At 31.9% G+C, this 27,689-nt stretch overlaps 1 protein-coding gene across 1 annotated transcript in view; it reads left to right on the top strand.

Annotated features, from left to right (window-relative positions):
- The window catches only part of LOC149419685 (uncharacterized), a 62,946-nt gene extending 38,844 nt beyond the window's left edge, over positions 1-24,102 (top strand). The window contains exons 2-5 of the mRNA XM_089637520.1: positions 1,501-1,621; positions 6,890-7,013; positions 17,472-17,614; positions 23,990-24,102. Coding sequence (XP_089493646.1) covers positions 1,594-1,621; positions 6,890-7,013; positions 17,472-17,614; positions 23,990-24,102 — 408 coding nt within the window. The 5' untranslated portion in view covers positions 1,501-1,593. The remainder of the gene's footprint in view (positions 1-1,500; positions 1,622-6,889; positions 7,014-17,471; positions 17,615-23,989) is intronic.
- Positions 24,103-27,689: the final 3,587 nt, after the last annotated feature.

Below are 27,689 nucleotides of genomic sequence, written 5' to 3'. Positions count from 1 at the left end.
AGACTCATGCGATCCTCTTTTGAACCATTTAATAGATACGAAATCTAACATTTGATTGATTGTAAATATTTCATTATAACATTCACCAGCATATTAAAGAAGTATTTGAAATATGCGCGCCTCGAACAAACTTTTTTCGGATGTCGGTGGTTAGTGAAATGTGTAATATTCAATGAACTCAAATTTATTTTGAATTTAATGGTCATTTTCAAAATTAGAACTGCTTGTGTGAAGAATGATTCAGACAAGCGATAAAGTTGGTTCTTACCTATAGTATAATATTTTCACAGAAAATTATTTTTATTGCCTTTTTCAAAATTGGAACGAAAATATCTCGCGATTTTAAATTTATGATTATGTAGCTTACTGGTCATTATCACAATAGAGCTGAAATTTCAAACATTTAACACAATTATGTTCGTTTTTACGATTAGTTATCACAATGAGTGTAATATATTAAACCTTTTTTGAAATACCGAGAACATCGAAATAAACGTATTACACTAAAATTTTCAAAATGTGGTAGGTATCGAAATCTGTATTGTTTAACGGATAAAATCTTCACACTTATTTTTCTATTTAGTTAATAGATACTGACATTGTCATTGAAAAACGTGGTGAAAATTTTGTTTAATTGATTAACGACCAATTATGTAAAAAAATTACTAATATGGAAAATTTTAAAATAGGTAATGGAAAGACGTATTGTTTACAAACACAAAGAGGGTTGTTTATCTGTTGTATATACTTGAAATTTCTCATTGAATTTCGGAATATTTCAAATGTATTTTAAATGTGCCATATATTTCTTCTGTTAGAAGACGTCGTAAAAAATACCATTTTAAGAAACTAGATGAAAGTACCTTTTAGATTTAAGCTTTTGAATTCGAATTTGATATTTATCAATTGGAATATTTCAATGTCAAACATGAAAAAAGTTGAAAAACAGACGCATATTCTTTCTTCATACGTTGAAAAATTGAGTGAAAAACTGGAAACACGTTCCTTTTAAATAGAAAATATTTGAGAAAACTGTCATCTCAATTTTAATCTCGTTTATAGAATAAAAAATATTATAATAATTCCCATAGAACAACCACAACATAATTGAGATATTAAATTCATTGATAACGCAATATAAACGTTAATTTCTATTATTTATAATTATCTACACATTCTTAAAAAAATATACCCACATTACTAAAAAAAAACATCGCTTTCATAGAATTCTAAATACATTCCCGCAGTAACAGTCAATTGCAGAATAATGTGTCCAAAATAACATAACTTTTTCAAGACCGAAATTACACGCGTCAGTCTGCGGAAAATTGTCAAAAACATTTCCAGTTCTTTCGGAGCCCAGCTTAAGATATTTTTATTAGTACCAACTAGAATCTAAATTTTCACAGTGTTTACACAATATGTAATATACACACTTTAATGAAGTTGTTTTTTTTTATTAAGGCTGTAAATCTAACACTTTGTGTATTCTTTCTACAGTGATGTAAATAATATTTTTAAAAGTTCAATGTAAAGTGTTTTATTTTTTGACTGCGATAAAAGTATTAAAAGTGAGCCTTCAACAAATCAACAATGCTGCTCCTGATATCACTCCTAACAGGTAAATACATTGTTTATTAAATATAATTTTTATAGGTTTGTTTCATCCATATTTATTCAAGTATATACATACAATACATAAGAATAATAAAGAATTCTTTCATGTATTGATCATATTATTTCATCAATTAACCTTTTTAAATTCTTCAGACTCAATTTGCATCATAATAATGCTTTATGACTGATTATGTCAGACCAGGTCCTCGATTTTCGACCAAATCATTCCACTGTAACAACGAGTGGTTCGACCCACTTAATTAAGTAAATATCAACAAAATTGCATTTTGAAAACTGCAATAAAATAGATGTTAAATGCGAATATTTTCTCAGTTCCAACCAAACTGATATCCAATGACGGATTTTATTCTTGAAGTGGTTAATCAAAGACATGAATTTTCCACTAAAACCCGACGTTATTTTTGTGATTACGAAATAATCACGTTTGACCTACTTGACCTAGTCTGCACCTCTTAAAACTGTAGGTACTTACTTAAATAAAATGAAATGCATTCCTAAATTAAGAGCGGAAAGCTAGCTTCCTGTAATGGCAACATTTTTTGACACTACCATAAAGAAACATTTTATTATTCTAAGCAAAAATGTATTTGTCGTGAAAATCTATTAAAATTAACTTAGTCTTACGGTATTAACTCATAATAATGAAATATTTTCTTTGTCCCGAAAACTAATACGAAAATAATATTTATCATTTCGTTCAACTGTATTAAAAAGGAATGTAACGTGTGTAATTTTATCGAAGAGTCACCATTGTGAATTGATTGTGTTTGACTCCACTATTGATTCTTATTTTTCTATTCAGGAATAAGCGTAGCGAATTTATGAGTAATGATTTTATTGAGAATACTGGTTAATTTGCCTTTTCATTGCTTTGATATATTAATAACTACTGTTTTGTCTTCAAAGTATATAAATAGATGTCAATAATAATTTGTGATATTAAATATAAGATAAAGCAGTTCAAGTAGTCTCGTTCAAAATTAATACGGAAGTATTACATAAATGAGTAAATAAAATCATGAAAATAGTTTAATTTTACTTAAGAAAATAACATTTTAAGTGAAAAATGAGGTAGATGATATAAAAGCATTGTTATAAGAAAAAAATAAGTCTCCCTTATATCGAATTTGTACTGACAGAAGGCTTCAAATTGTTAAAACGATTTCAGAGATGGTTGAATTTTTTATAATAACTAGCTAAAGTAGAGAATTTTTCGATTTTGGAAAAAGAAAGTAAATTTCTACCAATTTGGACGTCATGTTATGTTATGTCAAAATTTCATCATGAAGTATCAAAGTTTTTTTTTGGGGTTGTAAACAGTGGCGGCTCGTGACTTTTGGGTGTACTAGGGTGCTAATATTATTAAAAATGGCATTTCTGATGTTGTTGTAGCTGAAAACGATTTTTTGTATGAAGATTTTCAGGAAATTTCAGATTACCTGTGAGCTGCACGGATTTCCTGAAAATATCCACACAAAAATCTATTTTTCGAAAAAAAATCGTTTTCAACTTCAACAACATAAATAACACCATTTTTTGGAATATTAGCAATCTAGTAACTACTTACTCATAAGTCATTAGCCGCCACTGGTTGTCAAAGGGGTTTGAGGTGGTTTTTAGGGTTCCATGATAACTCAACACAGTGACAATTCAACACACTTTTAAAAAGTGATATAAACTCATAAAAAACGATGAAAAAAAAATTTAAGACCTAACCTAACCTACTTAACCCAGTTAATAAAGTTTTTGTTTCATCACTTTCCATGACTTTATATGACTTTATTATCACCCCAAAAACCGGTGACAGGATAAATCGTCACAATGATAATTCATTTAAAAGTTATATATAAAGTTATGGAAAGTGATGAAACAAAAACTTTATTAACTGGGTTAAGTAGGTTAGGTTAGGTTTAATTTTTTTTCATCGTTTCTAATGACTTTATATCACTTTTTAAAAGTGTTATTGAATTGTCACTGTGTTGAGTTATCATGGAACAGGTTTTTAGATATATCGTATAGACAGTGAACTTTTTCTTGTTTTGAAAGTCAAGGGTGCAATATTTCATAAAACTTAAAATAAAACTGTAGATTTGTATAAGAATTAAATTATTCTTTTTAAATAACTAGCTAATTTGCAGATTTTTTCGACGCCAGATGTAAACAGTAATATTTTCTTTTTACAAGCAATAATTATTCGCCTGAAACACTCATCCACATTGAAAAATCTCCTGATAAAAGATACAAGACGCCAACATGTATCTTTTATCAGGAGATTTTTCAATGTGGATGAGTGTTTCAGGCGAATAATTATTGCTTATAAAAAATTGTTACCCTTTGTGCTATGCATAAAAAATCTTGTCTTAAACATTAGCTTACCAAAAAAAAATAATAAGTAATATTTTCCTTTTATTTTTGAAGTCAACATTTTGTAGTTCGCTACGATTGGTGACTTGGTGACGGGTTGCCCGGGTTCATGGGGTGAGGTTTGTCCGGGTACTGGTGACAAATGGGTCTGCCCACCAACTGCGTGATAGGCCGAATCGAGAGAGGCCGGTTGAAGGAGACCTTATGACCTCAGAACATCTCCTGCACCGCAGTGGAATGGATGAATTAAAAAATCCGTCACTCCTGGACCCCCAGATTCCTACTCAACTTCATACCTTTCCTCTTGAACCTATTCCCCTTCCTTTCCTAAAGATACCCTCAACACAGCATCACCAAAGACTATATAGGCCCTGAGGGGAATTATTTACCTCAGGCCCTCCTGTGTGGAGCTAATATAAAAAAATGCATAATAAAATAAAAATTATGAAGTTTTGGCATATTTTAATAAAATGTGCCAAAGTTATCTGTCCTTGGTAAAACATTTTTTCAAGCCTTCTCGCGATCTACAGTTTCCGTTAGTAGAAATCTTAAATAATACTTTAACTCCAATTTTATCAAAATGTTTTCAAAGAACTGGTATACTATAAAGATACATTCACTATATATATTTATCAATAAGAATAATCTCGATTCTTGCTCTATTTTGTTCAATAAATCATACATCTAGAAGACGCTAGCAATTGGTTTGGAAAAAATTGAAAATCGACGCTATTTTTAATCACATGAGTAGAAAACACGACAAATGGATAAATTATTCAATTACTAATACACTGGTATATATTTAAAATCAAATAAAACAAACAATAAGGGCATTTTTAAACGCGCGTTCGAGAACAAACTTTTATTAACTTGATAATTAATAAATATTGGAATTTAGTTATAAACATGTTATATATACTTGTTTTTTATGTATGTAATATATTTAACATTTATATTTAAGTTTCAAATTGACATCCCATTGCCGATTCTGTACTGTCTAAATTCCAATATTGCTTATTTTCAAGTTAATAAAATTACACATTAAATTTTTTTTTGAACTTTTCTTTAAAAAATTTGAAGGTTATGCCCATCAACGTAATATATCATTGAATAAGAAGATAATACTAATAAATCTTAACGAGACATGAAATAGAACAAGACAGAAAAATAAAAATATAACAGTCTCATCTGGGAATCGAACCCAGGATATCTGTCTTACCGGGAGAACGTTTTAAACCATTGGGATCTAATTATTATAGGCCGTTTTTGTCGATCTCATTTTTAAAATACAAAATTGATAATATTATCTCACAACTTATTTTTCCCATATTTTTGGCAGCAATCTTTTTGAATGATTTCAAAGTTATAAAGAGTTGGTTTGTAACCTAGATAGTGTCTACGATAAACATGTCCGATTTTTAAATGGGATACCTATTGAAGTTTTCTAAAAGTTATTGGTTATAATTAACTACTATTATCTTCTTCTTCTAGAATTAGTCGTACACATAATAATATTCAACGTGAATTTTAGCAGAGCTTCGCCATAAAAATTTACACTTTGTTATAATTAATTCTCCATTTGGCTACGTGACGTTATTAACGTGGCGAAAAGCGTCAAGACCCAAAAATTATGACTTTATAAATTTTAGTCTGGGGAAGCGTTAACGGAATAAACAACGTAATAAATCAAAATCTATGTTGTACTTGGTATAATTTAATTCCGAATCTATGAATAAACTTGGGATGGTGCGAAGCTGGATATCAAAGTTCTGAGGGATAAAATAAGGGTCCTTTGCTAATAATATCAGGCGTTATTGAAAAGTGACAAGTAACCAAATGATCAATAACCTTCGTTTTGCTGACAAAACAAGCCTTAGAGATTTTGGAGAAGGGTGGCAACATTTATTCGAAATAGTCAACTACGCGATAAAATTAATGATCTAGGTCTAGGGGATTTCTTTAAATAAACATCAAACGTAAGGAATACATACGTGGTCATTAGTAAAATAAAAAGAGATAAACCTCAAAATAACGACGTTGGAAATTGATTTTTGAAAAAGTAATATGGGTTGTATTGTGGATCAAATAAGGATGCCAATAAAGTATACAAGTATATGTAAAATCAATCAACGCACATTAATAATATTGAAATTTAAACCTGAAGGTGGTGAGCGAACACGGAAGGACCTCTAGGGGTTTGATAAAATCCGCAGTCAGGAACAGAATGAATTGTGCGTTTAATTGTACATACAGTACTGTGTGCGATTCGACACTAAAGAAAAATTTAAAAAAAAAGTTATAATATGATTGCATTTGTGTCAAAAGTTATGCAATTGTAAATATATTACAAACCAACCTAGAAAATGTATATAATAACTGTTATCTAAAATTTCACGCATACACTCCTAAAAATATAGTACCTATTTGAATTTCAGTTAAGTTTTGTTAATTTGTCGTTCTCCAAACGATACTAATTTTAGTTGCGCCACCGTCTGTAGCTTCGGTTCAGCAAACTCTACAATTTTTGTTTTGAACAACTTTAATTTTGAAAATTATAAATTAGTCTTTGTTTGGAGAATTCAGATAAGCCATAAAATACTTAATATCAACATAATTGGAACTGATGAAAACAAAAATTCTACGTTTTTTACCTTAATTAGCTCTATTTGAACATCAACGTTCCCAACGCCCTAAGGCCTAGTACCGAATCCGGTCATCACGCACTGCTGCTTGCGTGATAATAGTAAAACAAGTTACGATGAAATATTAGTACGCAATAGCGCGTCTATGACTTACCCATGATTTTGCATATGGTCTGCACTAGTATTAAATCATAAATTTATTGTCTTTGAAAATAATAAAATACTATAATTTTTTCTTTTTTCAGTTTTCTCTTCGACGGGCGCAGAAGAGAAATGCAAGGGAGAGCTGAAAGCGTGTTTGGCAGCAATGCCACTAGAAGGCAACACGGGTCTGCCCACGTCCCTCGAACAAGTCAATAAACTGTGCAGGTTGGTCCATTACTGTTGTAAATTGCTGTCCATTGTTGGACTGTAAATAATTCAAACGAAACTAATTGAATTGAATTGGTATTTGCTGGAATTGGGTGATAGCATGTATAGGAATAAACAAGTTATGGAAGAAAGGAACACGAGATGACCAATCACTTACCACGGTATCTCTGCAAAGGAATACACAACACAATCACAATATAGTGAGTTCCACCACAATACCTCGAGGTAATTAATCGCCACAACAATACGAATGATTACTTAAAACAATATTATACACTTACAAGATAGCCAACACTCTTTTTTTTACTTTTCAACGAGATTATGTACACGAAAAACACCAATAACTTGCTTCCAAGATAGTTCCAAATCCTTCTACTATTTTCAAAACAAGTGCACTCTAATTTGCAATATTTTCTTGCCATTGTTTTATATTTCAAATACTTTTCCAGCAGATGGGAAGAGGTAAGAACTGGATAAATCACATCCCGGTAGGAGCTAAGCGTATTCTCATTTCAAAACCAAAGACAAGGCGATCAATATTTTTGAAAAAGTAACTTACTCGGTAGACGAATATTGTTTTAAATATATATATACGTGTTTGTATGTACTGATTTATTATTAAATTGGAAAAATGACGCTGTCAAATTTTGCTATCCCACTTTAAGCTCAGATTAAAAAGTCTGTTAAAACTACATACCGGTATGTAGTTAAATTTATTTATGCAGACTTCTTATAGATGTTCTCACATACGTGAGAATAATTCAATTATTTAAAAAGTTAGTATTTATACAAATATGTACCTACATCAAATTCCAAAAATCTGTAAATGAATGCATAAATTTAAAAAGTTATATAAGTATATAAAAACTCAATTAAATGTATATAAATAAATAAATGTAAGTTTGTTTAAAATCCTAAATCTCAAAAAGTTTTCTTGAAAAAAGATTGCTTTGAAATTTTGACACAACTTTGTATTCGAATACGCGTGTGTTTTTATATACCTTTATTATAAAGATGTCACCTGTGAGGTAAACACATGTTTTTTTTTAAACAGCGCCATCTACAGACGTAAAAGCAACACGCGCTATTGTTTCTCTATCTCTCACAGACAAAATGAGCCACAGCAACGCGTGGGGGGGGGGGGGGGGGGGTACAGCTAGTTACAAATAAAACAAAGGGAGGCAATAGTCACATGTTAAACAATTGAAGAAATAAGTGATACATCATATTATTAGCCCAACCAGAGTTACGTATTTTTATTTATGTGTTATCAACGCCCTGATGAGCTTTTGCACAATTTTTACATTTTGCATGGTGTAGTACATGATACATAGAATAAAAAAGTTATACATTTTTAGATAAAAACAACAAAAAGTCGACAAAAATGTCTACTTCAACACAGTCTCTCTTATTAAACAGTCGTCATTTTAATTATATTCACTCATTTTGATTTAAGATACCCTTATTTAATTATCATGATTACCCCTCACAAGGAACTGTCTTTAAAAATATGGCTTTGAAACGTGTTTACATGTCAGGGTAATGGCAGGCTAATGCGATTACTTACAGACAAAGATTATTTGCATTTTATTCGACAAACTCCATCTTCCATTTTCCAGTAAAAGCATCATAAAGCTTTCATGCTACGTTGTAAATGACATTGTGAATTACCAGACCGAAAAACATTAAATAACAATTAATGTGAAAAATATCATTAGTATATTTAAAAAAAAACTATTTGAAATTATTAACATGTGAATTTTTTAAATATCTTTTCATTTCAAGAACTAACCAACGTTAGTTTCATTAAAAGAAAATATATCATTTTACAGTAAATATTGTTCTCGCAGCCTCTGCTCTGCGAGAAGTTTACAAGAGAATAATTATTTCCACTGGAAGTAGTTTTATCTTTCAAAGAAAATTCTGAGATATTGTTCTGTAGGATTTTTAATAAAATGGACTTTATATTTGTATGTACCAGCTTATTCTCTTTTTATTTAAAAATGATTTGTCGCTACTTATTTATTATTATTTTGTTTAAAATCTGTTGTGCAATACCCTTTCGTAGACTATATTGAAAAATAAAAATAATAATTTGCTTCTTTGATATGTCAAAATCCTTTTCATTTATACTTATTTTTATCGTGTAAATAAAATGCTTTTTTCAATTCACTCAGAGAGAGTTCATAATAAGCCAAGAGTTATGTAAAATAAAAATATAAATATAATTCTCAAGCGTTGTCTAAAGCTTTCTTTGTAGTTGTATTTGTGTGAAAACTTCTAATTTACTTTTAATTAAAGAAGATACAATTGTCAAAAAATTACCTCGAGGACGCTGTAATCTACCAGGAGCACAGAAATGTTTTTTTTCCAAAATGAAACTCCCTTGGACTTTTCAAGAGTGTTGGTGACAAAAACCGTACATACGATATGGGTATCAAATTACGCGTCTTGACCTACACAACCCGAACGGCTCGGTGAAAAAATGATCAGTAAGCTCCTTGGCACATTTTTTTCTCAAAATATCCATTTCTTTCTAAACATACATACATTTTAATACATTTGTGGTCACACGCTCATTGTTTCATTCATATGCAAACATACATATTACATTTTTAAAAGTTTTTAAATTTTGCGTGTTAATTGAGCAATTCTTTTTCCAAAATAAAACTCGCTGGAACTTTTGAAGAATGTCGGTGGCAAAAACCGTACATACGATATGGGTATCAAATTACGCGTCTTGACCTACACAACCCGAACGGCTCGGTGAAAAAATGATCAGTAAGCTCCTTGGCACATTTTTTACTCAAAATATTCATTTCTTTTTTTTAAATTTGTAGTTCCACACCCTCGCCTCATCTTCATTCAAACACTTCACCACGCACCACATTTTTACCCATTAGTTGCCTGCAAGCGCCTTTGTCTGTAACTACGATTCAATGAACTCTTAACAATACTCTTGAACCAAGTGGTCGACTGTAAAATCGTTGTTAATTTAATGTTTATTTGGGCTTATAAAAGTGATCAATTCCACAAAAAGTTGTTGCGTAATTAATTATTCCACTTGTATATTGTACATCGTAAGTGATCGTGTGATTTCGTTGACTCTACAGAGTGCTACAATTCATTGTTTCATAACCTTGACAGTTCAGTACCTATTCATAATGTCTGTTCTACCTACTAAAGCGGGTACTAAGTCAAAACGTAATGTTGCCGTAGAGAGCCCCGCTGCTGAGGCTGGTTCAGAGCCAGACTTTGGTAATTTACTAATTTTGTTTAAGGACGAAATTAAAGAAGAAATTAATAAAGTGTTTATGCAATTAAAAACAATGAATGATGCGCTAAGAGAGTGTCACTCCAAAATTAATAACCTCGAAGTCAAAAACAATGAACTTCAAACTAATTATAATCTGGTATTGTCCAAATTAAACCGTCTTGAGCAAACCTCATTAAAAAATAACGTGGAAATTATTGGCATACCGGAAAAAAGAAATGAAAATTTAATAGATATCATAAAATTGCTAGGAGCCAAGGCAGGTGTTGATGTTCTCCCAAATGATATTGATGGAATCTCTCGTACAAGGGTCAAGGAATTACCCAGAGAAAATCCTAAATTTACTCGTCCAATTGTAGTAAAGTTCACAGCCAGCCGCAGTAGAGATAACTTTCTTGCTGCTATAAGGAAGAAAGGCAGTCTCAACTCAAGTGATTTGAAGCTTCCCGGGGACTCCAAAATTTATGTCAACGAGCATCTGACTGCTGCAACCCGTGCGCTCTTCAAGACAGTGAGAGACTTAAGCAAGGATAAAAACTTTAAATTCAGATGGATCAAATACGGAAAAATATTTATACGCAAAAATGAAACTAGTCCCATTATTCAGGTGACATTGGAATCTGACGTGACTCAGGTTTTTTGCTGATAATCTTCTTAGATTTAGCATCGTCTCGTGTGACTATAAGCTATTATCAATTTATTTTTCCTATCTACCTTATCTTTTTTCCTACTTTAAAATATCATCCTTTGTACTGGTTTTTCTTTATTTGTATAATATTAACAACTAACTCTTTTAATACTACCAACTTTAATCCAAATTATCCTACAATTACTCTGCTTGCGTTACTACAACACCACTCTAATATTTATAATTTACTAGAACATGCTTACAACTATTTTATCAGTCTTATATTTTATATATTTTATCAACTAAATGTACTAAAATGTTGAATGTATATTATCAAAATGTGACTGGACTGCGTTCTAAGACTGATAGATTTTATTTTAATGTTACCAATAACAACTATGATATTATTATGATAACTGAAACTTGGCTTGTAGACAGTATTGCTAGTGAAGAGCTATTTGACAACCGTTACCTGGTATTTAGGCGCGATCGCAATGAGCAAAAAAGAGGAGGTGGAGTAATGATTGCGTTGAAGAAGCACCTCATAGCTCATGAACGTAAGGATTTTAACACGAATGCTGAAGACATCTGGGTGACTGTTACGATTAATAATTTCATAAAAATTCATTTATGCTGTGTTTACATACCTCCAGGAGTCAATCACTCACAAAATATAAATGAATTCATGGATAAATTATGTGAACTTCGAGGACTACATCACGATGATCATTTTGTCATATCGGGTGATTTCAACTTACCTCAAATTAACTGGTCTTTAAGTAATGGTAATAGTATGCAAATTACGAATGGCTCTAAATCTGAAATTATTTCCAAACTATCTGACACCCTTTCATTTACTGATCTATCACAGTACTGCACCTTTCCAAATAATAATCATACATACCTAGACCTTGTTTTTAGCTCGATCCCTGTAATTGTATCAAATACTGACCAGTATCTCATCCCTGAATGTAAACATCATAAAAGCATTCTTGTTGACATTAACATATCTCTGGAAACTCCTATGGTGGACAACAAACGAACAATCAATCTTTTTAGGAAAGCTAACTATGAAACAATAAATAACGTCCTTAGTAGTATTGATTGGGATGCAGAATTTTTAAACCTATCAACCAATACTGCTATTGACCGCTTTTATACAATTTTATATGAAATCATTCGATTAAACGTCCCGTCAAAGGAAGTTCATATTAATAATTCTTATCCCTATTGGTTTAGTCCAGCCCTAATAAAACTGACTAAGGAAAAATATAAAGTGTTTAAAATGTGGAAAAGGTGGTCCAATCCTTTAGACTACCATGAATTCTGTATCCTTCGATCAAGGCAAAAGAAATTGTCTAGAGAATATCTTAAACAATTTATAACAAACGCTGAACTTAATATATCTCGTGACCCTAAAAACTTTTGGTCTTATGTTAAAGGAAAAAGAAATAATTCTGGTTTGCCTCATGTTATGAAACTGGGCGAAGTGACTGCTGAAAATCCTTTCGCAATATGTAACCTGTTCTCACAGCATTTCGTCTCCACCTTTAATTACAACATTATTTCCGATGTACACTCTACCAACTATCATTTTGACAATCAAGTTAATATCTCCTCGGTATCAGTTTCAAAACAAAAAATAGAAAAAATAATCGATACTATTTCTAGCTCACTGGGTGCGGGTAGTGATAAAATTCCGGCTTTCTTTATCAAAATGTGTAGCAAGGTAATCTCGAAGCCCCTATTATTGCTCTTTCAATCCTCATTGAAAGAAGGTATCTTTCCTGATCGTTGGAAGAGTGCTCTCATCACACCTGTTTTTAAGTCTGGGGCTAAAAATGATGTCCAGAACTATCGACCGATATCTAAATTACCAATCTTTAGTAAAATTTTTGAAAAAATTGTTCATGAACAACTATATAACTGCATCGAGTCTGTAATACTCGTGAACCAACATGGCTTTATGAAAAAAAGATCGGTTGTATCTAATCTTGCCATTTTCATTGAAAATATTACTAAATCAATGGATGATCAAATCCAAGTTGACGTAATCTATACAGACTTCTCAAAAGCGTTTGATAAAATTGACCACAGTCTTCTTTTGTCCAAATTACTAGCTTTGGGAATTCATGGGGATTTATATAGATGGTTAGTCTCCTATCTTAATGGGCGCACTCAGGGAGTAACAATAAATGGCTTCATCTCTGAGATTGTAAATATACCCTCAGGTGTGCCCCAAGGATCTCACCTGGGACCGTTACTGTTTACAATTTTCATCAACGACATTATAAAATGCTTTAATTATGCAAATGTTCTACTTTTCGCTGATGATATGAAAATATTCCTGCCTATTAATTCTATAATTGACTGCTTTAAAGTACAAGAAGATCTGTATAGGCTTAATGATTATTGTATCCGCAATCGTCTCAACATGAACACTTCTAAATGTTATGTAATTACCTTCACTAGAAATAAAATTAAGTTTGACCATAATTATCATATAGCTGGCCAACTACTCAAAAAAGTTACACAAATTCGTGATCTAGGTGTTATACTTGACAGTAAACTTACATTTGAGGCTCATATTGATATGATTGTTAAGAAAGCCCTTAGAATGCTAGGATTCTTATTCCGTATTGGAAAAGAATTTAATAATATCATAACACTTAAAATATTGTATTTTTCTGATGTTCGCAGTCATCTTGAATTCGCTTCTCCCATATGGAATCCTCAATATAATATTTACATAAATCGCATTGAAGCCATCCAAAGAAAATTTGTCCATCATTTAAATTTCAAACTAAATTCAAACCTTGACGTAAACAGCTCGATGGACCTTTATGGACTTAAGCCATTAAAAACTAGAAGAGACTCCGCAGATATAATATATCTCCATAAAATTATCAATGGCTTTATTGATTGTTCTCCCCTTCTGTCTGAAATTAATTTTAGAGTCCCGAGCGTTAGAACTAGAGAAAAATCACTTTTTCATCTCCATAAATGTTCTACTAATATAAGAAAAAATGCGTTTATATTCAGAGCCTGTAGTATATTTAATAAGAATTTTAATGATATGGACATATTCTCAAGTAATTTAGGAACCTTTAAAAGATATGTAATAACTAACATTAAATAATTTTAAATATTCTACTTGAAGTTATCATGTTATTGCTTTGAATCCTTTCCAGTTACTTACCTTCCAATTTATGTTCAATTTAGTTGTAGGTATACATTTATTATATTGTTATTATTGCTATTGTGTAGTGCTTTTATTGATTGCTGCTGTGTTGAAATTTTACAATACATTTTGTTTTGAATTTTAGTTGGTTATTAGTATATCAGTTAAATTTAAATTTTTGTAATTTATCTGGTTATTAGTATATTAGTATATCAGTTAACTTTAAATTTTAATTTATTTGTGTTCCTAGATCTGTTATTATTTTTTATTTATTATTTACAATTTTGTATTTTTTGTAAATTTCTCAGGCCACGGGTACAGAACCCTTAGTTTCTTGTTTTAATATTTTTTATTATTATTATAATTTTAAGTGAAAATCTGTTATTGGATTTTATCTTTTTTATTTAGTTTATTCTTATATATGTAAATAATCTGTTGATTTTCCCAAAAAAAAAAAAAAAAAAAAAAAAAAAAAAAAAAAAAAAAAAAAAAAAAAAAAAAAAAAAAACAACAACTCCGATTACTTTTAAATTTGTTTTAAAATTTTAACCGATTATGGGAACAATTCAGACAATCAATAAATTTGGTACCAAAGTTTTATTTATAATATTAAATTAATATACGATATGCGTTGGTATTTTCATGTGTTAAAAAATTTAAAATCGTGTTTTTGCGCAATTTATTCAATAAAAATAATAAATTATACTTGTGGCATGTTCCAGGGTGGAAGATATTCTCAATACCACTCTGGTGTAAGACCACCATTCAGAATTGAAACGTTGCTTGAAATTGCTTTGCTTAGTTTGGTGACTAGATCTAAATAGCCAGGCACTCCTCCACCTTCCTCTTTCCCATCTCTTTTCCTTCACCACTGCCTTAAGCCACACAACATATTCCAATTGGAGATTCCATAGTCTCACTGGCTCAGGACGGTTGGAAGCAGTTGGGACTCTTGTGCGGTATTCATATATAGATTTTTTTTTTTTTTTATTGAAGATACATGCTTTGATCAGAAACTGTGTGCTTTACACAAACTATCATTACCTATATGTTACAGTAAAATTTACCTACAGTAGAAAAGAGAATAATTGGAGTCTGAGAAGATTGTCAGAGTTACTTATTTTTTTTGCGACGTCACAAAATGTGACAAAACTCATTACAAAAATGAGGACGCAGATGCAGTCGAGTTTAAACCTGTAATTACAAAGCATCTGGCTGGAGGCCAACGTCCCAAGCACTTTATTTCAGTTTTTTCTAATTGTATTTGTCTTTCACCCTTCAAGGGGGCTTTTGGTAATCAATTCAAAGTGCGCAGATAGGGAAGGCAAAAGATATACAAAATAATTAATTCACATTAACTTTCTCAAAGATAAATCAACGAAACTTATAATTATCAAAATCATAACAATACATTATAGACATATTCTTAATAAGAATTTACTTAGAATGACGTTCTTTGCCTTCTGCCAATTGGTAATACAATGTGGTGATGGGTTCGAACATAACATGGCGCATAAATTAATTTTAAAACAATTCCACTTACCAGAACTTCTGTCTAAAGAATTAAAAGGCAGAAAACTTATTTGTATTTTAGAACTCGTGGTGGCAATCACGAGCACACACGCGGACAAATAAGCATTTATAATAAAAACACATAATTTTGTTTTTGACCACGATAGTTTTATTTTCACTCTACCGGTTTCGGAAGATCCCTTCCTTCGTCAGGAGCTCCTACTAGCCCACTTTTGGCAGATATTTTTATGAATAACTTAGAAAATAAGATTTTTAATTGTAAGTCATCACTCTTAAATAATGTTCTCACTTGGAAACGATATGTAGACGATATTTTTTGTATCTGGACGGGAACAGAGCGGCAACTAACTAAATTCCTTCTTCTTATAAATTCATTTCATAAAAAAATTCAATTCACTGTAGAGGTAGGCAGTAATGCATCGATTAATTTTCTAGATTTAACACTAACTTCAATAAATAATACAATTGAATTTAACATCTATCGTAAACCGACATTCACGGATATAACTATACATAACACGTCAAACCACCCGATATCACACAAACATTCTGCCTATCATTCAATGGTACACCGCTTAGTAAAAATCCCACTATCAGCTGTTAATTTCGAAATTGAACTGTCAAAAATAAAACAAATTGCTCTAAATAATGGTTACTCGACACACTTAATTGATAAAATCCTGAATAAGAAACTTAAACTCATTTCGACGAATACATTTTTATTTGGTACACCTGAAACTAATAATAAAATCATAAATCCCTTTCAATGGCGTAAAATCTTATACATATCCAATTTTTCTTCACTTAGTACAAAAAATTTGCCTACCCACATTAAACCCGCGTTCTATACTGATAACAACTTGGGAAAATTACTTAAAAATACTAAAGATAAAGATCACAAATTTAGCCACTCAGGCATTTACCAACTATGTTGCAATGATTGTCAATCGTTCTACATAGGTAAGACAACTAGAAATATAAATATTAGAATCACCGAACATTTAAGATGTTTAAATAACAATAATTTTTCAGAGTTTGCCAATCATCTCATTTCCACCGATCATACTTTTAGTAAAGATACAGGGGTTAAAATTCTTCACCGTAGTAATAAAGGCAAAAAATTAGATAATTTAGAAGCACTTGAAATCAGAAAAGCCATCAATAATAACTCCAGTATAATAAATAACCAAATTAATCTGTCTTATAGTCCTATTCTTGACATATTTCCAGTTAACCGCTCTGTTCTTCCTGGAATTCCCGTAATTACCCCTTCCACTTTGTCGACATCTCTCTCAAACACTTAACATTTTTGTATTTATGTGTCAATATTTTGTGTAGTAGATTAGTTTTAAATATTCTCCTGACGAAGGAAGGGATCTTCCGAAACCGGTAGAGTGAAAATAAAACTATCGTGGTCAAAAACAAATTTATGTGTTTTTATTATAAATTATGATGAGCCACAAAGTGAATGCTTTTTACAATTACGAAATAAGCATTTCTTTGAAATTCGATGACATTACAGCAGTTAATATACGCAATAAATGTCGATCTCATCCAATCGGCATTTAACTGGGTAGGTAGAGTTTTCAACTCCAGTTTCTGGTTTCTGGTTTTACTATTTGATTTTTATTAGTTTTTTCTTACCTGTGACATTCAATTATTATTGATATAAAATATACAAATACTTATTACTCATTACTCTGTGTTTCATCTCCAAAAAAGACACGGAGGCTTTGAGGGAAACTCTTTTCATCGGGGCCTCATGTGTGGGGTTAATATATAAACAGAACGTCATTATTACGGGTGGTACTTAATGCCTAGTGTATATTTATTTTGCAGAAGTTACAAGATGGGCATGGAGTGCGTTGACAAGTGGAACCGTGCCTGTCTGACAACGGAGGTACGGCTGAGGGCGGAGAAAGCCATGGCCAGCGCCAAGCTCTTCATGGGTCTGCTGTGCTCTGAGGGAGACTTCAAGAAAGGTCAGTCTTTTGCTTACTTAGCACATTTATATCTTATTTTTGATATAACTGCATTCATATTTAAACAAACCTGGACACTTTGGAAACTTTGACACAACTTACTCGTACCTCGTTAATGATCGCTGACAAAGTAGAAAGTAGGAGAAACAGAGGAATATCACCGATACTTGTACTGATCACGGCACGGTCACGGTTTCCGCGGCTCTTTATAGATCGGCCATACACCTTTAAATTTTGTTGTCAAGTATACTGGAGTGGAAGACTTGGGAAATTAGAAGCAAAATCTACCGTATTATTGCGATAACTCCAGCACGGAATCATAATTGTTGTATTTACACTTCCGTTTGCCAAATAAAGAATCTGGGAAAAGATCTTCATGATGTTATTGAAGTATTAAACACATCAATCACTAAATGTAATAATTTATTTCGTAATTAATTTTAATAATTTATTTCGCCCAGAAGAATGAAAAATCTAATAGCTCTGCTTAGACTTCATTTATGCGTTGTGCAACTCTTACTTGTTTAACATAATGTACATATGCTAAAACAATAAAAAGTGTGCTCTACGTGGATTCGACCTTACCCAACATATACATCTATCATAACAAAAACCTTACGTTTTTATTCTTTATCTACATTTATTCAATTTTTATTTGGAAATTATTTTGTTTTTATACTATTGTGGCCATTTAAATGTTCAGGTGTCAGTTCTGATGAACAACATACGAAGGTGGTTCGCAGAAGACCGTGTAGAACAAGCCAGCTCCACAAAAGTCATACACGATATTATTAAATCGATTATTGGATCACGTTAAGGGATAGCCGGATAGAAAAATACTAAAGATTACATAATTAGTCATAACCCAGGAGCAATGGCGAGTCACCAAAATGGAGGTAGTGAGATGTATATAAATAACAATTTCCTACCGTTGTGCTTCAATTTTCAACATATATTGCTGTGGATTCAAATGTTGTGAAGGATTTTATTACGAGTATGTATCTACTTTTTAAGGATAATCGTATTATCAAAAGTATATACAAAAAATCAATTTTATAAGCGAACGTGGTATTTAATTTGAAAATTTAAAAAAACTCTGATTGAAATAGACATTTACTATATTTATCCCAGACGAATTTGGTGTACAAATGAAAGAATATCTTATTTTTATTTATTATTCATATTGCGCGATTTGCACCCGACTGCATCCCAGTACGCTTTTTTTATTTTTTGGAAACGTATTTTGTAAAGGTAATTTTATATTTTAAGTATTTGAAATGTTCAAATTCTTCGGTTTTATGTTTTAAGTACTTTCAAATAATTTTCAAATGTTATTTGTGGAAATTTATTACTGGGGTTAAGGTACCACCCAGGCTTGGTGTGTTCAATTCCTAGGCTGGCTTAGTTCTGCATCACAACACATTACCCACTCACTGTGTGTAGAAGTTTTTCAAATATTGTCAGATTATTTGTAACCCGAGAATGCTTGTCTTTCTTTTTAAAAAAGATAGTATTGGTATTTTACTATTGGTTTTTCTTTTTAAAAAAGATAGTATTTAGTACAAATTATATATAAGTTTTGAATATTTCATATTTATACTTTACAAATGAATTAAAGTAGTTCGCATGTATGAGAACGCATATGCATTTATTTAGTTCGATAGTGAAACCTTTGAAAAAATTAAAAATTGTGATTAGGTAAATTAAAAAATATAAGCGTTTATTGAAATACCTTTTCAAATCAATTTCTGCCTACTCACATGGGTACAATCATCTAGATAATTAATGTACAGCTTGGAATAATTTCAGTTAAATAGTTTTTATAATAATTCCCCAGTCAAAGTGCCCTCAGAAAAGTAATTCTATTACAGCCGAAATGTCAGTGCCTGTAGATAATTTTTTTTAATTACGACACTTCATAAAATATCATTTAATATGCTATAGAAGACAAGAGTAATTTTTTCATGCTGTCTTGTTCTAGACCGGTCACTGTGCGGTTGTGCTGTGTGGGCCATTAATTTTATCCACGGCATACACTGATGATGCTTTGGCCGTTATGCTATTAAAAATAAGAATAACTATATTTACAAATATATTTATTAATAAATTTAATCAGTGAACAGACATTCGCTCCATATAATAAGTAAAAACTTCTTGACGCGTTCCAAAAATTTCTTCTCCCTCAAATGTACACATTAGGAAACTTGTGCAATATTCGTCCTACTCATGCTCAAGTATACCAGCGCAAGATTCTGCTCAGGTATACTCGACAAGTATTTCAGCCCAAGATTCTGCTCAGGTATACTAGATAAGTATTCTAGCCCAAGATTCTGCTCAGGTATATTCAACAAGTATACCAGCGCAAGATTCTGCTCATGAATACTCGACAAGTATACTAGCGCAAAATTCTGCCCAGGTATACTCAACAAGAATACTAGAAGGTGTATGGCCGGCCTGCAGAGCAGGACCGTGAGTATGGATGGAGACCGGTTCAGCAGGGTATTTAGAGTGGGGGGTCACAATCCTCAGCTGAGTAACAATAAATAGAGAAGAATAATTAATTGTCCTTTATTGAGCCTCATAAAGTGCTATTTTATTTATGTAGTGATCCTAGATAAACTTATTTAATTGTACACTGGTGTCCCTCCCTTTCCCGAATTTTCACAGACGTCGTTTGAGGACCTCACAGAGTGCGTCTCGAATCCTCCTAGATTTGTAGCCGAAGAACAAAACCGCTCAACCATGGAGGTCATCAGAGTTTGTAAATATAAACATAGCATTTAATAAATGTTATTACACAATGAACGGACGAGAAACATCTAAAATATAGTTACTAATCCAAAAATAAATATTACTTTAAATTACGACAATAACAAAATTCCCTTGGGTATATTTGTTTTTAAAATTTCTCTGAAATGTGACTTAAATATACAAAAAGAACTGACATTAATGCGATATCGCGTTCCAAAGCTTGAGTCTGCTCTTTCCACATTTGTTTTGGGATATTTCTGCTGGGAAATTTTGAAAGGAAAGAAAAAATAGAGCTACAAAAAATAATCGAAATCTTTACAGCAATCTTCTTTATTTTATTGTTTATTGATTCATGTATAGTGAATAAAGCCATTTGAAAGATTTTTACGTTACTTATTTTACGATTTTTAAGCAGTTTATTCTGGGAGAAAATTCATTATATTATTGAGATAACAAAGATTTTTTTTTCAATATTAGACTTTGGTGTAAACCATGACTTCTATCAGATAACAAACAACATAAAAATATTGCGTAGACCAGTGAAAATCATGCGAAATGAAAATTGTAGGATTTGTGCAAAATTATTTAAAAAAAAAACATATTTGCCTTAGAATCGTTGCTTTTCAAAAACAAACATGGGCAATTTTAGAAACCTTAGAAAATTTTCTTTCGATAAAACTCCGTTAGTAAACTTGAAAAAATACGACACAACTCAAAAAATGTATCAAATGAAATACACATTTTAAATTTAAAAGTATAAATTAATTTAAATATTGAAGACAATATTAGTGATTTTTAAACGAAAATCTGAAACAGAAAAATCAGAAAAGGAAACGGTCACATCTGGGACTCGAACCCAGGACCCTTGTCTTTCCGGGACAATGCTCTACCAACTGCGCTAATGGGACCCTATCCTCCTCGGTCACTTTTAACTGTATCATACTTCGAATAAGAACTACCAACATTGTCTTCATTTTTCACCGCACATTTTTATTGGTTACATCTTCATGTATGATCGCAAGATTCAACCCGAACTAAATTAATTAATTAAAGTAAAATAAAGTTCGTACTTATCCGAGTCTGAATTTATTGTTTCCACAATCAGTTCCAATTGTGAAAATGACATTTAAATTCAAAGCCCATATTTCATTAAACCGGAGTTAAGGACAACCGAAATTACTAATTTTAATTAACTGCCTAGATGACAATAAAAACTATATTTTAACTATCATATCAAATCAAACATATTCTTCATCACTAATAATGCCCCATCATAATTATGTTGAAAATGTGTCTTCCGAAGTTTCCAAAATAATTTGATATCTGTTCGGTTTATCCGGTTCGTAAAACCACATTTCATCGCAAGATAAATATCAGCAAGTCGTTTTGATGGCTTCAATGGCTTCACCCAAAGATATTGTTCTTCTAATATCTTTGGCTTCACCCGATATTACACGAGAAAACCATATAATTTCTTTCATAAGTATATTTTGTTTTGTAACCTACTGTACAAAAAGATTGAGGAAAACAACAGTTTTATTGTGGTTTTTATTGATATGAAATACAAAAACTTTAGAAATGTGGACAGGACCTCGGTCTTTCATTGTATTTAGAAACAACGCTTTTTGAATGTAGATATTGAATTTCAGACACTTTGTGGGATTTCTCCAGTGTTGTTTTATTCAATATACCTTCCAGTACTTAATATTCTCGCCAGGTGTCTCAGTAAATTGTAATTGAAAATACACACAGCTACGTAGAATAATTTAATTGCCTAGCAGAACTTTGAAATGTTCCTTGAAATATTAACACCTTCATTGAAGAAGTTTTGAAGTTACGACATTGATACATCAAAACGCATATTCCTGTGGTAGTTACAGTTAGATAAATAAAACCTGAACATTCGAATCCATTTCAATTTTGGGTTTTGTGTTTGTTGTTTGCAAATAATGCCGTTCAAAACCGTTGCCGTTTTAAAATAAAGCCACGTATGGAGCTCGATAAGCTCCTTGTTGACCATTTGTTCGATTGTGAGCAAAAAATCGATATATTTTGTACTAGCTGCACCCCACCCCGTATTTCTTTTAACGTCCAACAGAGAGCGCTATTTACAAATTATTATTTTTTTAAAAGACAAACATTTTCGGGTTTCGAATAACCTGACAATATTTGAAAATCTCCTACTACCACAGTAAGCGGAAAATGTTGCTTGTGTTGTGATGGAGGACTTAGCCAACTTAGCCAACCGATGAATTGAACACACTACGCCAGTTAGGGTGGATCGATTTTTTGTTTTTATGTTTTTCTTAGCAGCGGGGTGTGGAATGGATGCTCTATGGGGATACTTTTAAAAGTAATTATGACAGCATTAAGATATTTCGAGTGCAAGTACTGCCCCAAGTCAATTCAAATTTTAAAAAAACAGCGTGAAACTAGAAAAAGAAGGTTTTAATCTTTGCTCAATAAAAGTAGTTAAAATATAAAAAAAATTAACTTTTCATTTACTAATAACATTATCTACTAATCAAGAAACAATTAAAGTATCATTGCTACACAAAAAATCACAAACACTGGTAAAAAATATAGTCAAAAATCATAAAAGTTATAGTATTTTATAGTCCTTCTTTGAATTCGATACTGGCATTATACGACAAGATTCTATCTTGTTTTGTATCCATCCTTCACTTCTTTCAGGGCCGCAAGCAGCAGAGCATGATGCCGTTACCACTTTGATGCATCTTTCCGTGGCTTGCGTGTGACAGGGCATCGATCGGAACTTAAACAAAATGTTGGATTCGATAATTTCGTGGTCTGCAATGGCATCAATTATTGTCTCGCTAGATATCAGTTTTGTAAGAGGTGCTTCTGATGGTTTTTCCCAGTAGATCAAGTCAATATAGTCTTCTGCGTTGAAATTAAAAGTAGGTAGCTTAAATACTCTTATTGGAGAGAACCCCAACGTAAGTTTTCGGATACTTAGAATCCGTCTGAGAGCCAACTCTCTAATCTGTCTTCCTTCGTCGTTTAACATACTAATAAGTATATTTTTGCTTAGCCTAAATACCCGTTGCGTTGAATTACGGGATCTACCACCTTTTTCAAATGCTCTGGAAGGTAACGAGACAATTTTATGGTTTCGTGGAGGTGTTTCGCTGGTTAAAGTCTGCTCTTGGTTGTCTCGAAGGTTGTGTTTTTTATTTTAAACCATATCGTAGCATTCACTCTAAGCACAAATTCAGTCAATATCACATGATTTCTGTCGGATTCTTGGTTGATGTGTAAAGTCGGAGAATAGTATTGGCTGTTGTTAACCAACGCGAATGACAGATTTTACCCGGGTTTCTTTTCGCTAAGTTTTCATTACATTGTCCTTCGGCGATTGCTCGGCACATTTCCAATAAATAAAGCTGGTCTGTGCTAATGTCGTCACGAGATTTTGTAATTTCATAAGTAAGGTTCATAGGTAAGTTGCATTCTATTGCTTGAAATTCTATAACAGGAAGATGTTCACAGTTCTTGAGTAACTTTCCTAGTTGGCCGCTAAAGCTTCTAGGACCTGTTGTCAATCCATCAAGGTATTCGAAAAGGTGTCTCAAACTTAACTCTTTAGCATGTAACTGACAGACCAACCACTGAAGTGGATGATGGAGCTTTCCTTCAAGAAGTCGAATAATGTCAGACTTAGTTCCAGTATCAACTGCTGTTCCGTCACATCCGATAGCCACGATGCACGCTAAATCAATGGATTTTGCCACAAAATATGCAAACAATTTGTGAGCTATTATTTTACCATCGCCGAACTTAACGCCCATGTGGCCAATGTATTGTGAGCTAGGATCTTTCAAAAGACTGATATGTTCTTCTATCACAACTTTTCTGCGTCCATCCTCCATGATTAATGTTTTATCCTTTGACCGTCAAACGATATGCAAATGCACAAATCAAAATGGGTCTGGTTGATGGCAGTCAATGTGGTCCTAATTTTGGCACGAGCACGTCGAATCTTATAACGATAGATCACGTTTGTTAGATTGTCTGTTGTCACTAATCCAATATCTTGCAATGTAGCGCAGACGATAGCAGCACCTGCCTTATCAGAAATACTGTATCGATCCAATGTTCTGGATACAACAGATAGTCCACTGTCTGTTGGATTTATTACATAAGAAGAAGGAGTAGATGAAACAAAGTAATGTTGGTCAGTTGGAAGATCAACGTGAGTTAAAACGTTTCAAAGAAACTGTACTGCGAGATATGGACGGTTGATCTAAAGATGCGCGGTGCGCGAGCGAGGCGCGAGAAAGTGGACTCGGCAATTTGTCAAATTTTCGCGGGAAAATAAATATTATCACATTTTTTTAATATGATTATTTAAGGCGCAAATATTTTTAATCATTGTGAAATGTAAAAGTAAAAATTAAAGTATTAATATTGACACAAAACTGTTTTACAAAGGACAATTTTTTACCAGATTTTAAATAATTCAACTGCTTTGGGGCAGTACTTGCTATCAAAATTTTAAATTGATATTTTGTATGCTTAATTGTATGTACCTAGAGCATCTTTTCCGCACCCCGCGAAAACTAAATTATAAAAAATAAAAAATTCCATACAATGGCGATCCACCCTACGTACGCCTGGGTGGGACCAAAACGCGGTGTCAACTCAGCCACCGACCGGTCGATAATATAAGTGTATAAAAACACACGCGTATTCGAATGGAACAAAAGGTAACCCCGATTTCGTAGAAAATTTTCTGTCTCCTTTAATCAGTATATCTTCACAATTTCAAATGTTAGCACAGACAACCATGATTTACTAAACAAGAGCTACTCGTTCCAAATGTAATACCAGGACTGAGCATTTTCAAACACTCGCTTGTACCTAGATACACGAAGTTAATACAAACGCAGAGGTGACGAATCTTTTATTTAACCTCGAGCAAGGTAGGTAAAAGGAGGCTATACTATCGCTACAATAAATATTAATTGAAACAATGTCTACTTATATGTTTTGTTTGTACTTGTAATTCTTCTATATCAGATTTTCACAGCTTATATTAATTTTACACTTTCTGATGTCATCTAAAGTTGATTGCGACCATGCAATTATTTTTTATTGTATATTATATAATCCTAATTTTATTCCCGATTAAAATATGTTAAATTTTGATTAACGATTAAAATGCCTAAACAACAAAATTGTTCATTTGTTGTTTGTTCACTCAGTCTCTTCCAAAATTAATCTATAATATCTTAAAAATACTGAGAAAGATTGATGAAGTTCGCTAGAAATGTGATATTGTTTTCAAATGATTGACCGATTAAGATTTCGCCAAGTTGAAAATTGGGTATGACGTCGAAAATTGTCACTCTTCATCACTGTCAAATTTATATTCTAATGTAATCATTTTTGCATAGATTATTGATTACAAAGAAAAAACTTTGTTTTAGTCTACTATATTAAAGAAATTTATTGTTTATTTAATAAAATAAACAACTTTCTTGAAATTACTGTTTAATTAAAAGAATCAGAAAAACAACATTAAATTTAAAAAATATATATATATCTCTGTAAAAGGCAATGAATATATCCCGTGAAAACAATTATTTTATAAATCTCCACCATTTGAACTAGTTGCCTACTTTGACCTCTTTAATAAGGCAACTCTCGTAATAGTAATTATTTTATCGTCAGAAATTGTATTTATAATCTGGAATACTTAATGATATTTATGTGCTTAAAGGTTCACCCGTAGGTAGTTTCATAAAGCCGTACGGGACAATGAGTTCTCAGACAGAAATTATTTCGGAGCAACAGCTACAGGGGATTATTTATAACATGATAGAGTGAGAAAATGAACACAAATTTAATATATTGGTAAAATTTGAACAACGAACTAGATATTTATTGTTATCAAGTATAATTTGAAGGGCTCAATTTTCTATTTTATGATTTTCTTTTATGTATTCAGTAATGTGATTATTCGATTTAAATATAGAAGGCGAAACAGTTATTACGCGTAAAATAATAACAAAATAGAACTTGTTTATAAGTAAGTTGTTTTTTTCAATGTCAACTCAAGTGAGGACCTTGAATTTTTTACTGTAAGATTTAACGGTTTTTGTCAGTCATTCATTCATCACGAAGTAATACTTTGTATTGATGTGGAAAAACTCCGTCAAAACCTTGTTCCTGTCTTTACTTAACGTTATCCTTTTTGTTATTGTGCTGTATTGTAACATTTCTCTTGTATTAACTTTGCGAAATATGTAATGTGTTGTGATTGGACATGGTCCGTTATTTCTGTATTATATATGTAAACCTTTGGGAAGAAATTTTCTAGATGATAGTGAAATTATTATTAAAATCCGTTGCATAGTTTAAAAGACGTAAGAGCACAAAATGACGCACGCGGATAGCAACTTTGTTTTAGACAATTTTGAAATAGTAGAGATAGAAGTATACGAAAGCATTTCACAACATTCCAGAACATCCCGGAACATTCAAGAATATTGTGGAATGTTTGGAAACGTTCGAGAACATCCCAGATCATAATGATCTAAAAAATGGATTACAGGCCGTTTCCTGATAAACTTTTTGTAAATTCGTAATGGCGACAATACATTGTTAGCTCTAAATAGCATTAAACAAATTCACTATCCGCGTCTGTCTGTTTGATAGGGTTTTCACAATCAATTATGAAATTTCTTGCGGAAGGCTTGTATATATTTAGTACATGGACATTTATTAAAACTAGAGAAAAGCCAGCAACGCCGGGTTAGCGTCAATTAGTAAATATATTATTAACCCTAGAGTGGGCGCGCTATGAGCATTTTGCCGCCATCTGCATAAAAACGTTGATAATTTTTAAATCTATTGCGCGTAAACTTTGCGCTTTTTAGTAGCTGCCCCTACTATCGTTCGCAACCCGTGCCGAAAGATTGGACGCCATCGGTATTCAGGGGGCTGCTTGAGAAAGAGGTTGTTACTATCAAGTGTCGTCCGGCGGCGATTTGCTCACTACGCGCCTACTCACGCAAGTAAAAATTGTGCTCTATATTATTAACGGTTTAATACATTTATTTTCTCAAAATGAAAACTATTCACTTATTATGAAAAATACAAGTGATACTTAAAACTAAATATAAAAATTACTTATGGGTATTATAGTAGTAACTCCTAAATAAAGAAACTAATAAGTAGTCGGACACTCTTAGTTCTCCAATAAATTACAGTATTGTGGGTAGAATGGAAAGGTAAACGTTTTATTACGTATAATTATAATCGCAAGTCTACAGCAATTGGACATTCTATTATGCTT

Source organism: Hesperophylax consimilis, chromosome 11, assembly GCF_061612785.1.
Source record: "Hesperophylax consimilis isolate HC1 chromosome 11, BYU_Hcon_1.0, whole genome shotgun sequence".
Lineage (NCBI taxonomy): Eukaryota > Metazoa > Arthropoda > Insecta > Trichoptera > Limnephilidae > Hesperophylax > Hesperophylax consimilis.
This window is presented reverse-complemented; position numbering and strand designations above follow the sequence as displayed.